The sequence below is a fragment of the Gossypium hirsutum genome, chromosome D07 (genome assembly GCF_007990345.1).
Source record: "Gossypium hirsutum isolate 1008001.06 chromosome D07, Gossypium_hirsutum_v2.1, whole genome shotgun sequence".
Classification (NCBI taxonomy): Eukaryota; Viridiplantae; Streptophyta; class Magnoliopsida; order Malvales; family Malvaceae; genus Gossypium; species Gossypium hirsutum.
This window is the reverse complement of record NC_053443.1, coordinates 2,866,508-2,894,404: the sequence shown is the minus strand read 5'-3', so window position 1 is coordinate 2,894,404 and position 27,897 is coordinate 2,866,508. Positions and strand designations below refer to the sequence as shown.

Here is a 27,897-nt window from a genome sequence, read left to right as displayed (position 1 = left end):
AAAAGTAGAGATATTAGAAATAATTAAATTATAATAGAGAGACTAAATCTAAAAAAAGTGCATAGTACAGGGATGTCTTATGAAAATCTACTAATATTTAATGCTTTGGGAACAGGAGCGTGTACCAACGCGTTCTAATAGTGCGCTTTTTTCATTATTCCAATCTAGGGCAACACCCATAATGGAATTGTGATAAGAACCGAACCTCACTTCCACGTGGGCCAAATCCATTGGTTCTTTTTCCTAGCATTGGTTTTCTCTCTTATACTTTCTAAATAAATAAAATAAAATAAATTATATAGAAATATTTTTTTTACAGATGATTTTTAATACAACAACAACAAAAGACCCTCCTTTCAAGGACAAAAGATAAAAACTCTTTTCTTGTCTACTCTTCTTTCTCTCTCTCTCTAAAAGAATCGAAAAACCTCTCCTTTGTTGAAGCTAGGGTTTCTCCAAACGTCGCACTCAAATTATACACGACGAGCTTCAGATCTCTTCAGAAAGACTCAATCTTCTACTAGGTCGATCAATGTTCTTCCTTTTGATACCATTTTCTCGACTGGCCGTGAAGAATCGAAGCTGGGTTGGTTTTAGATTGTCTTAAGAGGTAATAACTCAAATAAAGGTATTTTTTTCTGATCTAATTACAATTTAAAGCTCTGGGTTTGTTTTGTTATTGATTTGTTTCCTTTTGATTAATACGAGTTTAAGCTGAGCTGGAGCTTTTTGTTTATTTCAGTTATCTTGGGTTAGTTTACTGTGTTTAGTACGTTAAGTTTAGACTTTTATTGACGTTTTGGCATCTGGGTTTGCTTTATGAGTTAATATATTCACCTTTTTAATGGATATTTTATGTACTCTTTTATCGGTTTTGTGGTCGTAGAAATGATGTTCACTGTTCACTAGCTTGTGAATTTTGATAGTTATGAAACCCTAGATAAAATTTTTCATTTTATGGATTATTGTAACATCAAACCCGAAGGCTTGGAGGTGAGTTTTAAAGCTTATTATTTTTGCATTGATAACAAGACTATTATTCTCATCGAAAACTTTAGTTCGTATTATCTGATAAAACCCTAACATGTTTTTTTACCTTATTGGTGTAATTTGATGATTTACTTTGTATCCTAAATGGATGGGTTTTGCTATATAATTTATTAGGATGTTATTGAAACATTAATGCTGTAACTGCAATCATATTTATGTTTGGTTTCATGGGAACTAGGGTTTCCAATTTTGTTCCCTTTGAATAGTATTCAGTCCTCTACTGCTATAAGTTATTATTTTATGTAATAAATCACCATATATAGGGGCTTTCCAGCTTCTCATCTTTTCTATTGTATCCGTCTTACTGTATTGCTGTTATTTCATCTTGAATTCCTAGGAATCATTAAGTGCGTGCTTAAGTTCTTGTGATATACTTAATATCTTAGAGCTTCATGCATGTTGATTACATAGCTTATGGACATGGTCACACTGTTACCATGTATTGTTATCAATGCTCATGGCAGCTTATGGATATAGTTACACTGTTACTATGTATTGTTATCAATGCTCATGGCAGCTTATGGATATAGTTACACTGTTACTATGTATTGTTATCAATGCTCATGGCATATCTAATTGTTGCACATTGGTGTTATCCGTTAGTTACTCATAGCATGGAGACAACTACTGTGGTCAAGGAAACTCATCACAGTTGCAGTTCTAATCTTGTCGCCAAGTCCATGGAATCACCCATAAAGATTGACTCAATATCCATAGATCTTATCAATGCTAATGATGACATTGATACTAGGAAGTGTGAACATTTTTCTATTCGGTAAGCCATGATCCTTAATATTCAGTGCTCTTGTCTACTTGTTGAACTTCCTCAACCTCTCTATATACTACCATTGTTGTTGAAAATGGGTTTATGGTAGCTGCAGTTTGAGTGTGGGCTATATGCAGCGAGTGTACCTATGTGAGAGAGGTATCTTTCCTTAGTGGAATCAATTGATACGTGAGGGTATATCCTAATAAATGCTTTTGAAATCATCTATCAAAATGAGAATTATTGATAGAATTAATTAACTTATTTCTTTCCTTCAGTTGTTCATGCTTCCTCACTAACTTCATAGCTTTCTTGTTTGTGTGTGTGCACGATGACTTTTCTCCACATTTTAGGGATTGGATCAAAATGTCTTGGATATTCTAGCTATAAATTAGTGCATTAGCTGAGGTATTTTATTCTTTATCAACAGATTGTTTGAGATAGAATGGAATGTTGAGATCATATCTCCAACAAATATGAAAGTATACTAAACATCTAATTTATGTAATGGCATCGAATAAAGGGATTACAGTTATAAGTTGAGTAAACTTATTGCAAGATTTGATATCTATAAATGGTTTCTGCTGATACATAGTTCTTTGAGCACTACTTTCAGACTTGCTAGTTGCTTTATGCAGTGCATTAATGGTCATGTTGGAAGTCTTACTCATAAATTCCCTTTATAATTTGAGGGAAATTTATTGCAAGATTTGATATCTATAAATGGCTTCTGCAGATTTATAGTTCTTTGAGTACTCCCTTCAAACTTGCTAGTTGCTATATTGGAAATCTTCCTCATAAATTCCCTTTGATTTAAATGCAGTGGATATGCATCTGAGATGCGCAGGAAAGACTGGAAGAAAAGTTGGCCATTTGCATTAGATGGTGGCCAGAATATATTTAAAGAACAGAACTGTAAGCTTCCTCCTTTACTTGTTCCAAAGTTCAGATGGTGGTGTTGCCAGAACTGTCTGCGGGACACTGGGGCTGAAGGCAGTATAAATGAAGAAAGAAATGTTACTAATGATAGTAGCAAATTGAAATCCTTTGGCTCTTGTCCCCTTGTGTCATCCCTTGGGGATTCTGTAGTGTCTTCATCAGGTTTGCTGCAGGCTGGAAAGAGTAATGTTGACTCAAGAAAATGTGATGCTATTGCTTGTTTGAATGTTAATAGCAGTCATCCTTTCGTTAGTGGTAAAAGTGACAAGAGAGTGGAAAACACAGATGTACAGGTCATAGGTATATATCTATCCTAGCTCAGTCTTCATGTGGCTACCACTAAATTAGAACTTCAATTGTTTTGGTTGTTTTTCCAGGGCAAACAGATATCTTAGAAAATAACATTAATAAGGAGATTCCGAAATATGCTGGAATAGAAGTTATTGCTAGCCTTATGAAGCAAGCACTTCGTTTAGATGAAAAAGGTATGTCTACCATGAGTAAAAGACCATATAAATAAACTTAAGCATTTTCCTGCATTGCAACTGAAACTGGAACAACAGTAGCTGCAATAACACTGTTTCTTATTTCTGCAACAGTGGCGTCTCTGCAACATCATAATCCCAATTTAGAAGATAATGAAGTTGCTGGTGTCAAGCTTCCTGAATCAAATGTGGAGCATGCAGTTAAGGATGCCACTGAAATACGTCAAACAGGAAAATCTGCCTGTGATCAACAGATGGAGTTGGTAAAAGGTTGTGGATCCCATGGAATAGCAAGTACAGTTCATAGGGTTCCTGATACTTTCAAGATTCATACAGATGGACATTCTTCTTTGGAATTAGATGATTGTGATTACGCATCATCTGATAGTGATGAGGTATTGCCTGGAACTGCATCTGGCAGCGTGCATCGAAGAAAAAATCGTAAGGTGCGTCTGCTGACCGAATTGTTGGGTAAAAACAAAGATGAAAAAACTAATCTCACGAGTACAGAGGATTCTCCTTCTAGTACCAATCCTGATGCGTTCGTACACATAGATTCAGTATCTGCTTCCGAAGGTCCGGTCACTTTCCATGGAAATGTTATGAGTAGTTTGGCTCATAGAAGGAAAAGAAAGATGCCACAGGATGAAGAATGGATGCCTGGGGAATTGATGAGCTCTCCAAATAATGGCCATAAAAACCTTAGTACCTTCAACAGAGATGCAGAAACTGCTGATGGAATCACAAGTTCTGATTCAGAAGGTACAATTAACAGAAGCAGCTTACAGACTCCAGCAAAGAGCAATTTGGTTAACTTTAAAGTTGATAGAAGTCCTATTCTAGGAAAGAAGAAAAACAAAAAGACCCAGAGTATTGATCAATGTCCATCCTTGCATCTGTCTCGAGAAAATCTGCAGAAGGAAAGACAGAAAAAGCCTGGAGATGCCACTAAGAGTGATGCCACTGATATTGCTTTGTACAAATCAAATGATGTATCTGCAGGCAGTGGGTTCAATCCCTTAACTCTATCTGCCGCAAAGGCAGAAAAAAAGTCTAATTTGTTGAAGAAAAAGAGCAAGATGCATCTAGATCATGATCGGCAAGCTTCTCCAGTTCCTTGGAACAATGGCATTCTCAGAGAAGGTCTGACTTCAAGGGAAGATGTAGAAATAAGACAAATTGGGAATGTAGCTGTTCCTCTTGAAGTAACCCAGGATGCATCACCTGAAAAAGGAGTGCAATTTTCCCTTAGTAATTGCTTTCCTGCTAAAAGATATGATGCAAAATGTAGTACTCCAATAAGAGATGGGCTACAATCTTTATCATCTTGCCAAGGGTGTGTTCTTAGTGAATATGATGCTAGGAGGAAAGATCTAAACATGAACCATGTTGGAGAGTCTACTTTTCCAACTAAATCTCAAGTTGATGCCTACCTTTGGAAGGGAATGCATGTTGATCTCAACAGTAATCAAATCACATACGGAATACCGTTCCTAAATGAGACGCAGAAGCACAGATCTCCTGATGAAGTTGGGAGTTGTTCCACAATGCTGCAAATGGTATGAACTTTTATTCTGTTGATCAAGTAGTGAACTGGCATTTATAATGAAAAAGAAAATAAATTCATAAGATATTTTTGCAGAATCATTTGTGTGATCTTTCCCCACATTTATTTTTCCTCTGTAACCAAGTTTGTTTTTACATTCAGTTTTGACATACATGAATTATTCAAGTTATGATTAGCATTTAGAATAAAGTTTCTGGAATTTTCAGATCAACTATCTATATATTTTTGAGCCTGAAACTTTCCCTTTTCTTCAACCAGTTATAAAACTTCAAAAAGGTACATACATCTTTTTCTTTTTTGGGAAAACTGGTTCACATCTTTTTCTTTTGCTTTGAAACAACTTTTGCTTCCATCCTTAATCCTTACTCCAAAATACAGATCTCTTGGAATTTTTTAAAACACTAATGGGTTCTGATATAAGCTCATGTTATCTAATATATGAAAGCTTAGATACTAGCATTTTTGTTGATAACTTTGAAGATGGCATATATATGTAGCATTAACTTAAGCAATCATGTGAACTTTATGGCAAACATTTCCAACGTAATGAGGAAAAGTTCTGCTAATTAATGCATCTGTTTTTCCATCATGTTGTTTCTGTGAAATTGAGAAGAGGGTTTCTTTCCATCTTATCTCTTTTGCAGGCTTTCAGTGGTACAAGCAACAATGGGAGAACTATGGAGTTTCCAGACCATGCAACAGTTGCTAGGGAGCATTATGATCAACGTGTTGAAATGGTTTCTGAGCAAGGAGCTGCAGATGACATAATGGAAATTGCTGAACTCATGGCAAAGAATCAGTATGAACGGTGTCTTCCTGATACTGAAATTGATAAACAGCTGCCAGAAACCAGTAACACCAAAATTCATCAGAGGGTGGATCTTAATAAAGTATATGAAAATGAAGAGATGATCCTGTTTCAAGAGACCCCAGATAAACTGGAAGCTCAAGCTAAAAACGGAAGAATTGGCAAGTTTGCAAGAGGCGATAATGTGGGATCCAGCAAGCAAAAGTCAGTGGATTATTTCTCTCATATAGACCGAAACCAGTACAAGATGAGCCAGTTGGAACAAGGTGACCCCCCTGCAGGCTTTAGACCTTTTCCTCTATGTGGAGAGAAGCCATTGAATGGGGTCCAATTTTCTGCCACCAATTCCATCAGGCAAAACAGTGCTCAAAATTGCCAGCAGGTAAGGAACATGGTTGGGCAAAGGTCCTCTCATGCTAATGTGCAGGCTTTGGGAGTTTGTAACACATGCCAGAGTGCTCCACCGCAGAATAAAGAAGTAGCTCACCTATGGTCATCCATGATACCGAGTAGCATTTCCTATGTGCACAGCATCCCTCAAAAGTGTGCTGATCAGGTTGCAAGTTTAGATGTGCTTTCACATTGCCCCAGCAGTCTACCTAAGGGAAATATGAGCCGAAATGATGACTGGAACTTCTTGAATCTGGCTTCAAACTATGAGAAGCATTGTAGGAAGTTTGATTCTGAAGCGCTTAGAAGGACACATACAGATTACTCATTTTCTTGCAAGCATAATGGGGCAGGGCCGTTAGATCTGTATTCGAATGAAACAATACCAGCCATGCATTTACTCAGTCTTATGGATGCAGGGTTACAGTCAGGGGCATCAGTTGATGTTGATGGAAACCAAAGATTTGTTAAGAAAACTTCTTTTGTTCCTGGTCATCGTCCTAAGGAGTTTTCAAGCATGCCATCAGGGGGATATAGAACCAATTCAATGAAACATCTATCATTTGATTGCTACAGTAAAAACCACCTACCTGAGAGTTTCTGTGAGTGTATGCCAGCCACTCCAGCAGTCGGTCCTTCTACTTCATTCCAGCATGGTAAAAGTTTCAAGAAAGCACCTGATTTTGTGGGTCAAATTTCACTGAAGTCTCGAGAAAAAGAGAAAAACAAATGCTCAGACTCGCAAAGGCAGAGTAAAAACCACAGATCACAAAAAACTTCATCTTCATATAGAGGCTTAAACACAACTTGTGGATCTGTTCCTGTTCATAGTTTGCCGAAATTGGCGCTTGGAACTGCAGATTTTACGATGTTTCCCATGACATTTCATCCAAAGGAGAGTGCAACAAAACAGAAGCATAAGGCTCATTCTATGAGCGGCACTCTCTTCCATCCAAAAAGTGGTTCAGAGACTGGTATCTGCCACATTAATAGAAACCCTGCTGATTTTACGGTGCCTGAAGCTGGAAATAAGTACATGATTGGTGGTGAAGACCTTAAATTTGGAAGGGAAAAAGCTCCGTCATCTGGATTGGTAAAATTGGTTGGGCACAAGCGTGAGAGGAAGCATGCAATTAGGAAAGAGCATTCACGAAATCGAACTTCATGAGACTGTTACAATTATATTTTCTGGTAGCATCTCAAATCCCCTTTCATCTTCATTCTGGTTTCAAACCGATCCCTTCCGTTGCACTTCCTCTACCTGAATTCTTCAATTACAAATTGACTTGTCTAATTTTCTGCAGGAAAAACCCGAAGCACCCTCTTTGATGCCCAGGAACAACACCCCCCCCCCAAAAAAAAAAAAAACAGAAAAGCTTAAAAGCTTTATCAAATGTCTGACTTCAAACCGGTCATATTTACTACACAAGTTGAATTTTTTGGCCTTGAAAAAAGAAAAAGCTAGGTGCACGGTAAGGCCTGTAAATATTTGCATATGCCTCGACCCCTGCACACCCGCCCTTACATTACATGTCAACTGAAATTATTCGATGTTGTATGCTGGCGTTGTCCTGAACAAGTGTTTGTAAAACCTAAATACTGCCCTTTATTTGTACTCAAAAGTGCTTGTTTGTCACTTAAATAAGTTGGTTTATGCTCCATTCTTGAGCCAGTTATTGAGAGTGGAAACAGAACAGGCAATTAGTCAATATAAGAGCCTTATAGGGATACTCTATACCTGTATTTTTAGTAATTATTCAGTTGTAATTTACAGTTCTTAAGGTTTGAGAAGAAGAGATAAACATGGATGGTATCCTATGAAGCCTGTGGGATATACATAAATACCTTCCAAAGTCGTTTTGCTGTTTTATCGTGTATGTTGTGCTTTCCCTTTTTGATTACTAAACTAACTTTTATGGATAACATGATTTCTCTTATCATGAGAGTCCTGAGATGAAGATTATCCAAGTTCCAGTGAATTCTCCTTTTTAGCATGAGAAGCTATGTTATTCTGATTTGAAGTGAGTGTTGGAGTATCATGTACACAAGTATATATATTGCATATAAGGGTCTATTTGATTGAAGGAATTAATTTTCCGGAAAATCATTTCCAACTTTTCCAGCGTTTGATTGGCGGAAAACATTTTCCATTTGGAAAATGAACTCTAAAAAAAGGGAAAATGGGTTACATTTTAGGGAAAATGTCTTACCCTTTCAATTTCCGTAAGACATTTTCTGTGCTCTCCTCTCTGTCGCCTCCTTCATTCTTTCCTTCATTTCCGATAGAAAATTGCTTCTATTTATCGATTTTCCAGTAACTTGTTTTTTTAATTATTCAATACTTTTTTTTAACACAATTACAAATAATTTATTTGATATTAATTTTTTTCAATTTATAACTATTAATATTGTGGCTTAATAATTGAGTATTATTATAAATAAATTATTACAATATATGTAAAAATAATTTAAAATATAAAAATTTATTAATATATATCAATATATGTAAAAATAATTTTTTCGAAAAATATTTCCAAGAAATTTGTCAAACTGCCAAAAATATTTTACACAGATTCAATCAAACATCAGAAAATATTTTCCAGTAAATCATTTTACAGAAAATTAAAACATTTTCCCGAAATCATTTTACGGAAAATATTTTACTGGCAATCAAACAGACCCTAAATATTAAAATTTTGTACCAATCAATATGGATTAATATGCATTGGTACAAGTTGGTATGGGTTGAAACAAATTGGAACACATCGAAATCTTAATCATAATTGAACCTATATTATTTGGTATCGACTGAAGGACAACACGGCACATGCTTGTCGAAACCACTTTTTGATAATAAAAAAATAGTTCTTGAAAAAAAAAAACGAAAATTGGAGTCGCCACCAATTTTTTTTATTTAGGTGTGATCAGATCACCTCATAATTTAATCATTTTAATAAAAATTTAAATTTACTAAAATGATTTATTTTTGGTCTACGAAATCTAGAAAATGGGTTCGGGAGTCGGTTACGCACGAGGAAGGATTAGCACTCTCGATACGCCTAAAATTGGTACCTAGTTAATTAATTAATGTCTTAATGCCGAATATCGAAAACTCAAAAAGATTAAAAATACGATCCTTTTATTTAAAAAAAAACTTGTATAAATCAAAATGCATGCTAAGGCCCTCTTATTTCGCAAGATAGAATGTCACACCCAATGAGTTAGGATGTGATGTTTCGCATCCTCGAAAATGAGCTTTTCTTTTGATTTTTAAAACTCATGCAGTGAAGTTTAAAAAGGATATTCAATTGTTAGAGCACAATTTCTCAAAATTAGGGCACAATTTCTCAAAATTCCAAACATAGAATATTGCCTTTATTTTTTAAAAATCCTTAATTCGAGATAGCAAAATGTCATATCCAGTGAGTTAGGATTCAACATTTTGAGTTCTCGAGAATAAGCATTATTTGAAATTTGTACGATTTTATTGAAAAAAGATACTCGGCCACTTAAATTCAACGAAGAGAATTGAAGCCCAAAGTTAGAGCACAATTTTCTCGAGAATCTTTGGATACCGGGTATTTTGGAAACTTATAAATAAAACTATTTCGATATTTTAATAAAATGTAATATTTTAAACAATGTAATGCGATTTAATGTTTACGTACAACGCAAAAAAGGATAATTCGAAAATAAAATGTACACCAATGAATAACAAACAATTAACAAACAAATACAAACAAGCATAACAACAATAATTTCAATCATATATTATGTAAATATCAATATCAACGGTCGAACATCAAATGAATTATTAATAAAATTTTTTTAAAGATACACTAAAAATAACAAAAGGAGAAATTTTAATTTATAGATCCTATGTACCAAAGTTTTAAAATAAATTATATACATGAGTATAAAATAGATTCGAAATAGAATAAAAAACATTGCATAATAGTATGTGAAATAATCTACGTAAATGATGACTGGATTATTAATAAGTTTCTAATTAAATCATTCGTACAAAATTATAACTTAAATTATTAGTTTTATTTTTCTTTGATTCGGGTTTAAATATACATTCCTCAATTTTGTGTTGATATGTGGTGTTGGAACTGTGTTAATCGGAAAGTAATTCCGGAGACCAAGGGACGAACACTCGAGGAGCTACAGACATATCAATGTCTAAAATCTACAATAAAATTATAGTCAATTGAAAGTTGAAACTGATTTTAATAGATCTATTCGATTGACTTGGTGTAATTGAAAGTTGAAAGTTGAAAGTTTCCATATAAAGCCCCGGCTTCTTTTTTTCTTCAGCTTTGGCCCTCTTTACAATGCAAGCAACCGAAACTGGGGGGGCTTTAGTTTTTTTTAGGGTTTTAAAGCACCCAAAACGGTTAGTTTTGGTTTTTAATGATTTTATATTTTATTTAATCTCTAAGTGATATGGATATTATGTAAAATGATTAAAATTTCTTGTCATACGTGTGGAGCTGAAGTTTGGTGAGAGTTTTGATTTTCCCATCGAGTGGAGCTTGCCTCCCATTGAGCTTTGTAATTATAAGCCTCCATTAAAGGGTTACGATGGGGCTAAGGAGCAATTTAAGATGATGAATAGGAAGTATCTCCTCATAGTTCCCCGGGATATCACCCTTCATAAAATCTTCGAGTACTGCCTGTTTAATAAGGGCGCAAATGGTTATTTCGAGAGTAGTTTCCACATTGGTTTCATTAATGGCGGCAAATTTAAGCTATGGGATCAGTCGTGGCCTTTTGATTTAGAGGATATATATAGTGGCCTTAATCCTCCACAGGCTAATGGAGGAACCTTTGCAAGACATTGTAAATTACAAGAAATGTTTGGATAAAAAATGAAGGGTTCCAGATGGCAAGCATCGTTCCTTACCCCTTATCCCCTCGAAGGTTGAGAAACCTCCTGTTGTTGTGAGGACCAACACAACCATCGTTGTTGGTGCAAGAACTCCATTGCTTCTTGAAGTCAAGCTCAAGCTCCAGGTGAGGAAACATCTTCCAAGCTCCAGGGGATGAGGAGGAGGAGGAGGAGGCCCCTTTAGATGTCCCTCTGGTAAACATGGTCATTAGCTTCGAGAGTTCGTTAAACAACGGATGGAGTGGCACAACAGGGTTGGAGGGTCGTCATGATGGGGCCTCCCATTTTCCGTCATACCTTTCCTTTAACCTTGTCAAATTTTTTCTAATTGCTGATATTGTGGCTTATTTTTATTGATTTTGATAATGTTTTTCCTATGTGCAGTTACTTCAACTCCAATTACCTAAATTCCTGCAACTAGACAGATAGATTCCAAATCTTGGATGTTGCCCTTGCTAGTGCGATAGTCGCTCCTGCCAGGAAAAGACTAAGGAAGCAGTCTGAGAAGCCATCCAAGAGGTAAAAGAAATTTATCATAGTTAAGGGACAGGGCTAACCAAAGCCTTGAGGGTTGACCATCTGGGAGCCTGCTGCTCCCTCAACAAGTGTTGTCTAAACTTCCACTAATCAGCTCTAAGGGGGTCCTCTCGGGACCACGTCATAGGCCCCCCTCTAGGGGTGATTTTTTCCAATGTTGGCTCAACTTAGGTAAGCTATCTATTGCCCACTGAAATTTCTTCTTCAGGTATGGTGTCTATGTTTTCTTCACGATTTTGTGAAGTCATTCATTTTTTTTTATTGACGTCGGTTGTGCTTGTACTTCTAGGTCCTTCAAATACAACTACACCACCCACCCTTTTGGACCTTGTTACTAAAACTGAGTTCTCTGTCCTTGCTACACAGGACTCCATCCTTGCGACTAGTCGGCATATGCAAACAAATATAGACTATATACTTAATTATTATAAAGTCTTAAAGCAAGAAGCACTGAAGTTTAATGATACATTGAAGAAGGTTAAAGATGAGTTGACGGAGTGTTAGTGGGTGGTGGATGAGCTTCCGAAGGCCAAACTCGAGGCGTATACTTTAGCAGGCAGAGCTAAAGATAAGGCCAATCGCTTGCAAACTCAGGTGGGCTTCTTCGAAACTTCTAATGACACCCTGAAGAAGGAAAAGGAGACATTGATTCTCTGTTGCGACCAACTGGTGGCTGAGCGTGATAGGGTTCGTGCCTAGGTTGTTGAGTTAGTGGAAGCCCTCCAAAGGAAAGAGGATATCAAGGAGCCCTTGGATGACCTAAAGAAGTATAAGGCCCAGACAGAAGAATAAGGGTAATTCAATTCCTTTTAAAAGGTTGGGTGTGTTAAATTGAAAAAAAAAAAGTGTAAATGTTGAAGGTTAAATTTAAAATTATGATGTTTTTGAATTAAATAATTGTAAGATTTGAAAATTATTAGTAAAATATTTTAAATTTTATTTTAAATAACATTTATGCTGTTTAACTTTTTATGCTCTCGAAACTCAAAGGAAAAAAAATGTATTTTCACTAATCAATTTTTGTATGGGAATTTGCAAATTGCACCATTAGAATCAAATATCTAAACCAACAATGTTCTTTTTCTTCTTTAAAAACAATGCTTATTATTATTGTCTCGCTTAGCAAAAATACTAAGTTGTTTCTTTGAATTTTTTTTTTAAGAAAAAGGAGAAAACCTGAAGACCAATCCGCTAAAAAAATCAAAGATTGGAGGATGATGGTGAATATCTGCAAACTCTAGCTTCACTGTAAACAAGCCCTGGTTTGCAAAAATACCCTTTACTTGGACTGCAATGTCTATCTTCTGAACATATGCAAAGCCCTTCTAAAGCACATCCATCACTTCTAACACCTTTCCCAAATAATATCTCATCCGACCATTCACTCGACAACATATTTTCTGGGTCTAATTGCTTCTTCACTGCAATAAACATATTAAAGTTTAGGTACTTACTTTGAACTTTCAAAAACGCCAAGTTCCTGTTTTTAGCCCAATGTGGGCGAGCCCCATACTTGAAAAACGCCATTTGCTCCACTTCTTCCATTACATCTTGGTTTAACCTCGGGGTGGAAGCTTCATCAGCTCGATAATAGTTGAAATCAACAACTATGGAGTCCTCAGATTGGCCTAGATATGCCTTTGAAGCCTTTATGTATCGAATCAAGAACCCATTATAGTGATCGATCCCACAAAAGTTTTCTGGTTTAAGGTCCCTCAATTTTTTAACATCTTTGATGAAGTCTACAAACTTTGTAGCAGTAAATATTGCCGTTGATTCATAAAAGAATAGTCCTTTGATTCTTGGATCCCAAGCACAGGAGGCATCGATTCTTGTTTTAGGTGAATATAAGCATGAACCTGATGTCTGCATTTTCCCTTGGCGACCCACTACTGGATAACCTGTGAAAATCTGCCCATTGTTCTTCAATCCATTGCCAATTTGCTTCTTGTACCATAATGTAGTATCCGCCAGCGTGCATTCTCCATTCACACTTTTGGTACTCTCGAATAGTTTTTCTGCAAAATTTTCTCATATTCAAAGACCAAAACTATGCAATGATATACATATTTTTTAAAATGACAATAACCAGAGTTTATACCCACAGATCAATGGCAGTAAGCGTCCTTAAACTATGATTTAGATTTTAATTTGGTTTCTAAACTATAAGTACCCTAATTGACTCTCAAAGTATCAGTATTAATCAAGTCATTATATTAATCTAACATTAATTTAAAAGTTAAATGTCAACTCAAATATGATGTATATTTATATAAGAGATTGCTTGAATCAAACCTGATTAAAATTTAGGACGCTTTTCACTCAACCTAAATAATTCATACAATATGTAAAGATATACTTAAAACTTGATTTACGTATTTTAAATATTATATGTCAAATTTAAGTTAATATTTAAACTAACATATCAATTGACAAAAAAAATTTAACTAAAATGAAGTAATGAACTTATGTTTAAAAAAAAATACAATTTAAACATTTTGAAGTTAGAGAATTATACATTAAAAATGTGCAACTATAAAAATTGACCCAAAAATAGAGATTTACTTGATCAAGAAATCAATTAATTTGAAATATAGATCAAGAATGTGCAATTAACCCTAAAATAATTTTACCTGATGCTCTGACCGATTTAGAGATGAGGATTTCATTAGATTGAAAGCCAAGAAAGTCGTTAATTCCATCGCCAGGGGTGTCCATGGGAACTCTACTGTCATATCTATACACTGCCGTATGTTTTGATGGATACCATGTGATGTCTCCGAACTCGTATTTCTTTCCATGTTCCATGAAATTGTTTTCAATTGAAGAATCACTTGTGAAATTATATGTAATGCTTCTCTTGAATCCTCTCTCCAGAGACAACTTCACCTGTATATATATATGTTGTTAAATTTCATACCACATAAATTTATTGCAAATAAATAACGTGAATTTAACGAGAAAAGCGTTATGTCATAAATATAAGAACTTAAGTTCGATCCCAGACAATTTTATTCCCCTTCCCTCAATTATTAAAAAAAATTATTTTAGGAATTATAAACATATAATTTATCTATTCAAATAAATAAATTTAAGGTTAAAAGTTCATGTAATTGTATAGAATTTGATATTTGATCTTTCTTTCTTTTTTTCATTTTAAAAATTTTAATTTAATTATTATCGTTTCAAGTTTTTTTGTCAAATTTTATCAATTTAACATATTTATTTTATGTTAATCATCAAATTTCCAATTTGACCAATTCTAATAAAAAAAATACTTAGAATTTTAATGACTGGACTAAAAATTTTGAATTTAAAAAAAAATCAAATTTTAAAATCTTAAATTTGAATATGTGATTATAAAAATGTTTATACTGATTCCTAATGTAATTTATAGATTAAATTCACATGAAATAATAGGTGAACGTGAACATCATATCCAAAGTTGGGATTTTTTTTAATATAAAATTTCAGTTTTTTGATTGAGGTAGACACCCTATGTTTCCTTTAGTGCAAAGTTTTCTAATAGCTATTTTTCTTTTTCTAAGAATAATAAAATGTTAATAAAAACAATTAGGAACATAACATGATACAGACAACTGTAATTATTTAAGACTTACGCCACTGTTAGGTTCTTCGTACTTTTCCTGTCAAAGTTTCTCATTTTTTTAATGTCAAAATTTGCTGTTAATGGGTGTGTTTTGATAAAATTATAGATTTAGTTTTTCATTTTTATTTATAAGTTAAAAAAATTATTTAAAATTTTCAATTTTCTTTTTTGCGTTGACGCGATTTATGTTTCATATGAAATTTTTTGCATAATCTTAATGAACTGTTAACCATTAAATTAAATGAAAAGAAATTTAAGTTTTGAATATATGAGTCTAACTTTTGAGCGTAAAATATTATATAGAGGTTATTAGAAGTTAGATTATATTTTATTTTTTATTTAAAAATTAAGTAATTAATTTATATATTAAAGAATAAATTAATTTTTTATGTTAGAAACTTTATTTATTTGTACTATTAAAAATTGATAAGGCTGACAGGATACGTGTTTTTAATGTTAATGTATAATGATGGGTTTTTAACAATAAAAATAGATAAAATTTTTAATAAAATATGATCTAACTCTTAATATAGTGATTTCTATGGTACTTTTACATATATTTTATTTTTTTTTAAAATATGAAAATAAATTATATTAGGATCATCCTAAAATGTATAGTTTTTAGGCACCAATAAAATAGTACCACATCATTAAATTTTAAAGGTAACAAAGTATTATTATACACTCATCTATATCTAATATCTTCTCCAACTTAATTTAACTTTAACTAAATTACTTAAAATAAATAATTTTTTAAATTATAAACAAACATCTTTTATTCTTTTACAAATTTTAATTATTTTGTTTTTCATAAGTTAATATTTTTTATTTTTGTGCAACCCATTTAAAAAAAATTAGTAATTTTTGTGCAATTTTTTTTCATGCCATTGACACATGATTTTGGTAATTATTTTTTCTTGAACCCCGAACCTTGAACTCGAACCCTAAATCTTAAACTCCAAACCTCGAGATTTATGATTTGAGTTTGAGATTTAAGGTTCAGGGTTCAGGTTTGGGTTTGTGCTTTGGGTTCAGGGATCAAGGTTTAGGTTAAGGGTTCAAAAGTTCGAGGTTACAGATTTTGGTTTAATGTTCAAGGGTTCAGTGATACAGATTACGAGTTCGAGATTTAGGATTCGAGTTTAAGGTGCAAGGGTTTGGGGTTCTAAATTTTTGGTTTAGGGTTCGGGATTCTAGATTCAAGTTTAGAGTAAAAAATTTATCAAAATTATGTGTACATAGAAAAAATTGTTAAAATATTATTAAATAATTGAAAATGGGCCATCAATAATGTGGTGGAAATGGTCCATAAATAAATTTTTTTATGAATGAGTGTATAATAATAATTTCATATTAAAATTTGATGATGTAACAATTTTATTAATATTTAAAAAACTTAATTTTTAATATTTAAAAAAAATATTCGCCATATTAAAACTTTTCGAAAATCACCCTATTAAGATGGAATTCACAGCAATTCAAACAAGGAAAGAGAAATAGTTACCTTGGAGATGACACCCAAAATTCCTAAAGAAACTTTTGCTGCATTAAGGAGTTGATCTTGTGCTCCAATTTGTTTGACTTTTGCATACCCTTCTGATTCATTACCTGGAACAATCATGCTGAGCCCAATAACATGATCATGAACAGCTCCTCCTTTGCCCCACCACGAACTTCCATGTGCCCCGGTGCTTATCATCCCCGCCACGCTCACACCCTCCCAATACGGCGCCGCAACCAGGCTCAACCCCGCCTCTTCAACCTTATCAATCACATCCCGTAGCGCCACTCCGGCATCGGCCGTCACCGCCAAATTGACCGAATCAATCTCAATACCGGAATCATATTTCGCCGTACTTATCAACAACGAATCATGACCCAGTGATGAAGGGCAAGCTAGTTTGGGGATCGTGTGTGAAAACTTGCTGACTACTTTCACTTTGAGTTTGTTTTTATTGGCGTGAGCGACGGCAGAGCGAAGCTCTTCTTCAGTCGTTGGGTATACAACGCTTTTGACACTGCAGTCCTTTCGATCTCCCCATGCACCATAGGAATTGGAGAGGGTACAGATTGTTCGGTTGCATTGAACCGGGTCTGGTGCTGGAATAGCATGGACCAGGATGATTGATCCCCATACCAGTAGGTGAAGAAAACCTAGGAGCCACCTAAAATAATACATTTTATTTCTGGAAAATTCAATCACTGTTGGCAGATCTGAGCTTTGTAGAATGGAGAGTGTTAATTTGGTAAAGAGAATGTGTTAAATTATGGGATTTTTGATAGAATAGAAAGTAATGCTTAGAAGAAACTTTTGAAGAAATAAATTATAAAAAGAGAAGATTTCTTGCATTGAAGACCAAGATAGACTTTGGAGCATATATAGGATAGAGTAATATACATGGTAATATATGATTTGACACTAATATGACATAAAAAATTCCCCACTTTGCACCAAAAAAGACTTTTACCTTCAAAAAATGTTTTTTTTCCCACATTTGTGTTGTTTAGGAGGAGATGGGTTTTCTTTTTTAGTGGTATATATGAACAACAATAAGAGGAAGTAAGATTGAGTTGGGGGCTGTTATAGCCATTTTCGTGCGACTGTGGAACTCTTTGCTCATGCGGTTGACGCGTTTATTATTGGGCCAGATGTCTCTCACTCATAATATTTGGCTGAAAGGAAAGCAATAATGAGTCGTGGTCCTACTTGATCTTTAATAGTTTGGTAAATGGAGCCTTAAAATTTATTAATCCATTTAATGCTTTTACGTTTTTTTTTTGCTACGTTGACACATAAATTACTAAATTTAACCATCACTAATTTGGGTTTTCTTCAAAATAAAAAAAATATTACATACATGAAAATTAATTATATTACTAAATTAACAAGCTAATTAATTTTAAAATAAGTAAGTCGATCCCTGCTTTTAAAATAATATTCTTAATAGTCGATTGAGTCTTAATTCAATTGGTATGAAAATTATTATCAATATAAGAGGACGTGGGTTTAAGTGCGTTGAAACTCATTATCCTTTTATTTATGGATTGAAGAGAAATTAAAAGTAATTTTAAGTATTGCATCAAAAATAAAGCCCTATTACAATTGTCATTTTTTTTTTGTAAAATCATTCTACATCGATGAGATAAAGATCCAAAAACTTTTGATGAATTCAATTTTTGAGCACTTAAAAAAAAGAAATTCGTAAATCTTAAATTTATGAGACAAGGTTAAGACATCAATTTTTTTTATGAATAAAATAAAACATTTTACAAGAAGTTAGAAAGAGTTAAAAGAAGAATCTACATATAACAGTAAATATTCCCTTTTATCAAAGGTCAACTTGGCAATGAAATCAACTTCAACATTTTCTTCACTAGGGACATATTTAATTGACCATTTCTTCACACTCTGCAAAAGTTGAGTTATGCGCCTGATTATTGTTGAATTTGATTACTTCGACAACGCTTCCTTGATAGCTCAAATAACTCCCATGTTATTTGTCTATACCAATATTATGTCATGTTGCCTTCCTTCCACCAACATTACACCATCGAGAATGCTCACAATTTAACTTCAAAAACCGAACATTTTCCCAATTTACTTTTAAATCCAATTCTCATGGGACATCAACTTTTAAGTCTAGCTTCTTATATTTTTATTTAATGGAAAGGACATCCAAAGAAGTAGATAATTACATTTATGAAGGGGGTTTGATTGTAGGAGTCAACGTTTTTTTTTTCTCTTTAAATCTATAAAGATATCTATAACCTAAATTAAAAGTTATCCCAATCAAGGGGAATGCACAATTTCAATTTTGGGTGCAATTAAGCTAAGCTTGGGCGGGGTTGAAGGAGTATTTAGGGTATTTGTTTATTTTTATGAAAAGGAAATAAGAAAAAAAAAAGAAATAGGGAATAACATAAAAGAGAAAAAAATATTGGTGTTATTTTTTAAGGTATTTAAAATATTGTATTTTTATATTCATTTTATATAATGTTTTACAGCTTACTGTAACCTTATTGTATTTTAATTATTTTTTGTTGTTTCATTTTATCCAATATTCTGTACAGTTAATCATAGTGATTAAATTTAGGGAAAATAAATTCTATGTTTATATTTTATCTACATTTATTTTATATTTTACATAATTTATTGGTCCAATTTAGAACAAAAATTATATGTTGATGTGTTTTTGTATATTTTTTATGTTTTTCAAGTATATTACAAGTTTGTATAAAGTTTCACATATTAATCATTATTTCTATTTCTATTTTTTTGTCTTATTTATATTAATTTTTATGCCATGTCATGTTTTTATTCTTTTCCATGTTATTTTCACATTCCAATGATTTACTATAGTAATTCAAATTTATTCTAAAATACATTTATTTTTAAAAAATAAATAATAGTCCAAAAGATACATTATTATAAATATTATATTCAAAATTTTAACTTAAGTTTTCAGAGTACGACAATAGTCAAAGCAAATTTAAGAGGTAGACTGAAACTTTGCCTCTAAAAAGGGAAAAAAATTGCTATGCAAATCTTAAGAAATAATTAAATTATAAAATAATATAATTAAATTACGTTTTGACTCCTTAAAAAATAAATAAAAAATTAAATTTACTACAATGCCAATTTTTTTTTGTTACATGACTACAAAATGAATATTTATGTTATTCTAAAATGTTATGCTAACACATTTAACAGAAAAATTTTAACTATATTAACAATTATACTTGAATTTTGAATTTTGAAATTTAAAAAATAAATAAAATAAATTATTAAAAATAAAAGTTGGAGTGAATTAAAATACAAGAACTTTGGGTAGATTCCAACCTTGGAAACATTCTTGGGTTTGAAAAAAATGGAAGGTAAGTGGATAGAGCCCGGTCTTTGTGATATCTTAGACTGGGTAAAGTAGTGAAACTTGAGCCAATAGTAAAAAGATTGTAATGAGAAGTAAGACCAACTGTTTGTCTCTGTATTTCAGCATATATGAATACTAGAACATCATTTAATGGTTCCATATTAAGAGGCTTAAGGCAGGAACTTTTCACTCTTCTGTCCTCTAATTTTTGATGATTGATTCTGGAAAAACACCCCGGCTGATTATAGAAATATGATTTGTCAGATAAGATTTAGTTGGAGGAGATTTTACACCCTATGTCGCAGCATCTCCTGTCCGAAATTACAAATCAAAAAATGGTCTAGAAAATGCAGTTTGATGTTATTTCATATTTGATGATTTGTGAAGATTAATTCGACAACAGGGGGCATTTTATGTATCATGGTAGAAAGAATTTTCAATTGAAGCATAGACCCAAATAAACCCATGAATTACCCATTGAAGATTTGCTTTGAATTTAGTGGAGAGGGACAAGGGGAAGCAGAGGTGGCTGCAGCGAGAAGCTGCTGTTTCCAATCTCACATAGACCAGAAATAATATACCGTGATTTCCATTGGCCGCCGAGCTTGGTAACGTAAGCTTGTAACCTAGGTGGGGCACTCAGCGTGGTCTGATTCTGGCTTGTCTGTTCCAAAGCTAAGAGTTGAATTCTGGGTCTCGTGGTTTTTAGAGTTAAATTCTGATGCTCCACTTGGAACTGTGTGGAATTTTAGGGATAAAATAACCACGTTTGAATGAAATTACAAATTGAAATGATTTACCCGGGAGTTATTGTAATTTGTAAGGCTTTAGCTTGATAGCAATGCACCAGTTGGCCATTAGATTCTTCTAGGAAGCCTGATGGCCCCAATGCCCCAGGCCTATATCCATCATTAACCTCTTTTTCAGAAACAACATTAGTTATACAATTAATTAAATACAGTACTTATCATTACCAAGAACACAAGCTCTTAGTCTCTTTATTTCTGTACTATAAAGATCATAGTTTCAGGCTTTCATCATATATGAACACTAGGTTCCATTTTTTAAGAGGCTAAGGGCAGGAAATTTTCTATCCTTCTATCCTCTAATATTGATGATTAATTCTAGAAAAATACTGCACCTGGTTATAGAATTATGATTTGTCAGATAAGAAGAAGAATTTGACCTCTCACTTGTGCAAAAAACCAAAAGTTTGAAGTGTTTCATATTGGATGGTTTTGTGAAGATTCGATCCGACAACAGGCGGCATTTTTTGTATCATGGTGGGAAGAATTTTCAATCGAAACATAGACCCAATTAAACCCATATATGTCCATCTTTTATTAACAAAAGGAAGGAAAGGAAGTTACCCATTGAAGGAGATGGGGATTCGCCATAGATGCGCTTTGAAGTTATCGAGGGGGACAAGAGGGAAGCAGAGGTTTAGGTTGAGCAAAGAGTTTCCAATCCCACACAGATAGAAGACAACAAGTATTAGTTCTTTATATATCTACTTTCCCGTATCACAGCTTGCTGAGCTTGGTAACGCAAGCCTGTAACCTAAGTAGGAGCATTAAGGAGCTGGGACATGGGTTCGTTTTATTGAGCTAGATCCATTGTGGTCTACATCTGACTTACCCATACCAAACCGAAAGTTTGGGCCGAGGGGATTGAGCGAAAGCTCCGGTTCTCGTGGTTCTTAGAGTGGAGAGTACTGCGTGAGGCTGGTTTCACAGAGCAGCGATTATCTCCCGCTTTCGGCAGTGGAAGGATGACAGGTCGGTTCCACTTGGATCCATCATAGCTCGGTGAGTTGACCTCAAAATGAACCATCACTTTTTTTTCCTCATATTTCATGTGGTATATAGTAAATTAGCAATGTGCTAGTCCAAAATTTTAAGTTTAATTGAGAAGATTCAAATCTTCCCGTATGGCAGAATTATTTAGAGTTATTGTTTGTTTAGATTAAATTTTGACAATTCTTCCTTTATTTAGAAGCTATAACTCGAGATATTTTATATATGTTTGAATAATGTTCTAAGCATTCAAGATATTTTTAAATTATATAAAATTCAAGATATTTTTAAGATAAATATTAAAATTATACATAAACTTCGACTTCATCTGCAATGTCATATATGAGCTTTAATTTTGTATACACATAAAATTTTGATTTGATTCAATTTTCAAAAATCACTTACAACATTATCAAATTAACACAATTGTAAGTTGATAGCATACACAAACAATTATATTAACCCAATATGAAAATAAATATATTAATTCATTTATTTAAATGTGTATAATTAAATCAAAATCAAAATTTCATGTATACACAAACCACAAGTCAAATTTCATAAGTATGATTGGCACCAAATCAATTTTTATTTCTTTTCCTTAGAACAACTATCCAAATTCACTTATACCTAGATTAAGAATTCCCAGAATCCAAGCTAAGTCATGGAAGGGCTTCATACGAGAGTAAAAAACCCCTAAATCAATTCAAAGGATTGGGTAGAAGTCAAAGATGAAATAGCCAAAATAGCTCACAGAAACCTTACTTGCCAATAAAGCTTGTCAAGAGGGTAGAGAGGCATAAAAGTTACGCAAAAATTAGGCCATTCTAGCTTTTGCTTTGTTTGTTACATTAAATTCAATTTCATCATATTTATGCATTTGCATTATGTTGATATTTTTACCTTTTTACTGTTTTAAATTTAATAAATTTATAATTTTTCTGCGTTAATATTTATATTTATTTTTATTTTGAAGTTAACACCATTCATATTGGCTACTTAAATCAAAATAAATTATGACAAATACTCAATGAATAATTTAATTCAGATTAACTAACTAATTAACTAGCTCGCACGTAATTTTGATGTGATGGGATCCAAAGCAATTTTTTTTTTCATTTTGTATTATCGAGTTTTAATTATTTTTCTCCTATGTTAGTCTTATGTCTCAATTTATAGTATATTTTGTCGATTCTCTAAATTTATTTACTTAAAATGTTTTAATCATTACATTTATCCTTGTTATGATACTTACTATTATCAATCCTCGGATTCTACACAGTTTGTATGTTAAACTCGTAGATCAAGCTTGCATGATTTTAAGTTCTCGCAGGAGGGTACTTACACTCCCCTGCGAGGTCACACGTGAAATCGCGCATGAAATCGTATAAACACGTGTTATGTCTAAAATAGAGTACGTGTTGACATGCACGAAACCTATTATAGAATATGACATCAATAAATAGTAACCATATCATATAAATATATAACCTTACCATTTAAAGAAAATGGAGAAAAACACTCAACAATCGTAATTTAATTAAAACTCTAAATCCCAGGAGCAAGCTGATAATTCCATTATTTTATATGCTGTTCAAATTTTTTAAATTAATTCTTCTATTTTTAATTTTAAGAATTTAGTACATTTGCTTATTTGATTTTAAAAAATAAAAGACCAATTGATAATATAGATAGATGACTTTTGGTTAAATTTTGTTATTAGAGATTATACTTTATGAAAGTTGTGGATTTAGTTTTTATATTTTAATTTGATTAATTTTAGTCTTTATACTTTTTGAATTTTGAAATTGTGATCTTGGCCTAAACGATAACAGTTAAATTCGTTTGGTTAAATTCAATTACTAGACCTATACTATGCAATTAGATCATTCTACGTCCCTATATTTTTTGAATTGTAAAATTTCAATCTTAATGCAAACGACCGTCATTAATGCATTGACTGAATTTTTTGTGAAAAATATATAAAAATAAAAAGCAAACATGACATTGCACATATTAAAAAATAACAGAATTTAAGAATTATAATTTATCGAAGACTGGAATTTTAAAATTAAAAAAAAATATAGAAATTAAACTTACAATTTTCATAAAATACTTAAACTAATAATAGAATTTAACCTTTACTCTTAATTCATATCTTTGAATATTAGAACACCACATATTCAAATTTAAATTTAATTTGAAAACCAGTCAAATAAAAAAAATCTAAATTCATGAAATTTAAAAGAAGTAAAAAACTAAAATTCAAAATTCTGAAAATTACAGACTAAAAACAGAGTTAGAAAAGAAAAGAAAAGATGTCAATCTCTATGGGTTGCTGGACAAAAGGGACTAGTTTATCCCACAAACTTCCTTCACATATTAATTTGTTGGTATAATTCTGATTTTCATTTCTTTACTTTTGAAAAGTTGAAAATTTAGGTCTTTTAGTTTAATTTATTAAAATTTGATCCTCATACTTGAATAGGAGCTATGGGACACATCAAGGGTGGGTTTGGATGGGCGATTGCGTGCGGTACGGTGCGTTTAGCTTACTTTTTGTCTCACGCTACAGTATCTAATCTTACCGCCACCGCTGTTTTTACACTAACCGCAGGTAAACGCACTGCCCGTTCAAACTCACCCCAAGTAAATTGACGCTGACTTCATCTCTTTGAAACAATTTTATAATTTAAATCCATCCAAAACTAATTCAATCATTTATCTACACAAACACGCGAATCAAAATCTGTTTTTACAAAATTACGAGTGCAATGATTTGTAATGAGAAGGTCAACTGCTATATTGGATGGTTTTGTGAAGATTCGATCCTACAACAGGCGGCATTTTTTGTATCATGGTGGGAAGAATTTTCAATTGAAACATAGACCCAACTAAATCTATGTATGCCCATCTTTTATTAACAAAAGGAAGGAAAGGAAGTTACCCATTGAAGGAGATGGGATTCGCTTTGAAGTTATCGAGGGGGACAAGAGGGAAGCAGAGGTTTAGGTTGAGCTAGGGGTTAGAAAAATCCGATTTGATTCGAAAAATTCGATGAAAAATTTAAATTGAGTTCAGTTGCTAAAATATGATTCGTCAACTCGATTAATTCGAAATTTTTTAACTCGATTCGACTTCACTCAATCGAATACTCACCCTTAGGTTGAGCAAAGAGTTTTTGTTTCCAATCCCACACAGATAGAAAACAACGCGTATTAGTTCTTTATATATCTACTTTCCCGTTATGCTGCTTGCTGAGCTTGGTAACGCAAGCCTGTAACCCAAGTGGGAGCATTAAGGTTATAGAACATGGGTTCGTTTCATTGAGCTGGATCCATCGTGATCTACATCTGACTTGCCCATACCAAACCGAGAGTTCCAGATATTCCTAGGATCTTCATATTATGAATGATGTATGGCATAATTATTGTTTGTTTAGATTAAATTTCGACAACTCTTCCTCAATTTATAAGTTATCTCAAGTAATATATTTTATATGATTTGTCTGAATAATGTTCAATAATATATTATGAAATTATATAAAATTTTACATAATAATTTGGTTTAGGTATATTTTGACACATTCGTGTATTCATGTTGTGTTCATATTATTTTAAAAATATATATTAAAATTAATTTTGCTTATTTGATTTGAAAAAATAAAAATAAAACACCAATTGATAATATAGTTAGTTGACATTTGTTAAATTTAAATTTTTTTCTATCAATTGGAGTTTACTTTTGGTTAGTCTTTATGCTTTGATTTGATCAATTTTAGTGCTGTATTTTTTGAATTTTAAATTTTTTCTCTTGACACAAATAATAGCAGTTAAATTCATTTTATTAAATTCAATTACTAGTTATGTACTATTCTTAGAATTGTAGATTTAGTCCATATTCTCCAATTAGATCATTCTATGTTCTTATATTTTTTGAATTTTGAAACTCCAATCTTGACGTAAATGCATTAACTAGATTTTATGTGAGTAATATATGAAAATAACAAGTGAACATGACATTGAACATGTAATAGGCCATTTTTGCCCGGGCCCAAACCAAACCAAATAAAATAAAAAAATCTAAAATCTAAATTAAAAACAGTCCATTTACAGAAAAAAATATCAGACCCAAAACAGCCCAAAAAAACCCTAATGGCCTAATGGCCCAATAACCTAGACATTTTTCAGTAAAACAAAAGAAACCCTAGCCCCATTGCCGCTTCTCCTCGATCACGCCGCGCGCTCCTTGTCCTGAGGCCTGACGCGCGTCTGTCACCTTGCACCAAAACGGCAAAGGGCGTCTCTTCTCTCCCCTCCGTTGACCGTGTCAGTACTTGCAAAAAAGGGAATGGAAAAGGACAGAAACAACAACAAGAACAATAGAAAAATAGAAAAAAAACAATGTTGTAATTCGACTATAAAAGAGCCTAAAAAACCAGATTGTAAGGAGGATTTTTAGGAAATAAAAAAAATAAATCGAAATACAAAAATCAAAAAAACTTCAAAGGTGATTTTTACTGTGGGAGTCGAAAGGTCGACCGGTGGCCATCGCGGCAAAAATTCGCCGGCACCGAGGCCGGAGTGGGGAAGGCTGAGAGAAAAAAAAAAGGGCTAAACGAGTTTTTTTTAACAGATAAAAGTATTTTTTTTAATTTTAGTCCTTTTAAACGATGCACATAGGGAAATTTGAGATATTTTTTTGATCGGTCCCTATCCCTTTTAGCGTGTTACATTTTAGTCCTGTTAGAATTGTGTGACCCAAATTCTAAGAGATTGCTTGCAAGTCAAGTTAAACAAAAATATATTTTCTTTCTAGAAGATTTAGTATTTATTAGTATAATATATTTAGCATTTATTAGTATAGTTTATTTGACTTACTAATTTAGCCTATAAATAGGCTCCTTTACAATCTTAGAATTAAGAGACACCCATTAGATTAGAACTCATAACACATTCAGAGAATTTTGTGTTTACGTTTGAGGGTTTTTTGTTTTTTGTTTTTCGGGTTTTCGGGGTTTAGTTTTTATCTCCATCTTTTGTACTCTTCATTCTTTTGCTATTATAGTAAAATTATCTTTGCCCGTGGTTTTTTATCCTCTTTTGAGGGGTTTTTCCACGTTAAATTTGTGTGTTCATCTTCTCAATTTCTTCTACTATTTTTACTTGTTCGTTGCTTAATCGGGACGATCCTAACAAGTGGTATCAGAGCTAGTTTAACTTTCATAGATCAGCCCGTTCAGAGATGGTAGCAACAAGGTTTGAAATTGAGAAGTTCGATGGTGAGACAAATTTCAATCTGTGGCAAGTTCGGATGATGGCAATTCTAGTTCAAAATGGCTTGAAAAAGGTTGTTACAGGGAAAAAGCCTGAGAATCTAAATCAAACAGAATGGGAAGAGCTTGATGAAAAGGCCTTGTCTGCAATCCAGTTGTGCCTCGCGAATACAGTATTGCAGGAGGTATTGATGGAGAATACCTCATTCACCTTGTGGAAAAGGTTAGAAACTCTTTATGCGACTAAGTCTCTGGCTAACCGTTTAGTGTTGAAACAACGTCTATTTACGTTTCGCATGAACGAAGGTGAGCTTCTTAAAGATCACATCAGTCAATTCATCACTCTTTTAAATGATTTAAAGAACGTTGAGGTTCATATTGACGATGAAGATCAAGCTATGCTATTATTGTGCTCTTTACCCTCTTCATACAAGTCTTTCAGGGAGACCCTGATTTATGGCAGAGACAAACTCTCGTTCGAAGATGTGAAGGGTCATTTGTTGTGTAGAGACAAACTCGACAATGAGTTTGATTTGAATAGCAAAGCAGATAGACAAGCTTCCGTTTTGGTAGCATCAAAGAAACGAGACAAAAGGTGTCGCTATTGCAAAAAGTTAGGTCACGTCAAAGCAGATTGTTATAAACTGCGAAATAAAAGAGCTGCTGAGAGTAACGAAGAAGATGTAGCTGGTGCTAATTTGGTCGATGAAGGCGGTGATGATTTCTTGTTAGTGTCAACGAGCGATAACTCCAAGCTTACGTCTGAGTGGATCCTAGATTCAGGATGTTCTTTCCACATGTGTCCCAATAGAGAATGGTTCTCCACATACAGTTCAGTTGAAGGTGGAGTTGTGCACATGGGAAACGATTCATCTAGTAAAATAATCGGTATTGGTACTGTTAAAATTA

The 27,897-nt window shown here is 33.1% G+C and overlaps 2 protein-coding genes across 5 annotated transcripts; one reads left to right on the top strand and one right to left on the bottom strand.

The window, feature by feature from the left end:
* The first annotated feature begins 353 nt into the window (after window positions 1-353).
* Window positions 354-7,882, top strand: LOC107953838 (protein EMBRYONIC FLOWER 1). Of its 3 annotated transcripts, none has more exons than XM_041097052.1 (7): window positions 354-610; window positions 1,664-1,825; window positions 2,640-3,055; window positions 3,133-3,240; window positions 3,355-4,799; window positions 5,452-7,196; window positions 7,310-7,882. In XM_041097052.1, the coding sequence occupies exons 2-6, from the start codon at window positions 1,665-1,667 to the stop codon at window positions 7,171-7,173; spliced, it is 3,852 nt and encodes a 1,283-aa protein (XP_040952986.1). In that variant the 5' UTR covers window positions 354-610; window position 1,664; the 3' UTR covers window positions 7,174-7,196; window positions 7,310-7,882. The 3 variants fall into 3 exon arrangements, with proteins under 3 accessions (XP_040952986.1, XP_016744752.2, XP_016744750.2); XM_016889261.2 differs by having other exon boundaries at window positions 355-610; window positions 1,654-1,825; XM_016889263.2 differs by lacking the exon at window positions 1,664-1,825.
* A 3,960-nt stretch (window positions 7,883-11,842) lies between these two features.
* On the bottom strand, window positions 11,843-17,667 carry LOC107953839 (L-gulonolactone oxidase 3). 2 transcript variants are annotated; one of them, XM_016889267.2, is made up of 4 exons: window positions 16,551-17,667; window positions 14,070-14,325; window positions 12,613-13,454; window positions 11,843-12,195 (listed from the first exon to the last, which is right to left on the bottom strand). In XM_016889267.2, the coding sequence occupies exons 1-3, from the start codon at window positions 17,223-17,225 to the stop codon at window positions 12,637-12,639; spliced, it is 1,749 nt and encodes a 582-aa protein (XP_016744756.1). In that variant the 5' UTR covers window positions 17,226-17,667; the 3' UTR covers window positions 11,843-12,195; window positions 12,613-12,636. The 2 variants fall into 2 exon arrangements, with proteins under 2 accessions (XP_016744756.1, XP_016744757.1); XM_016889268.2 differs by having other exon boundaries at window positions 12,891-13,454.
* Between the last annotated feature and the right edge of the window lie 10,230 nt (window positions 17,668-27,897).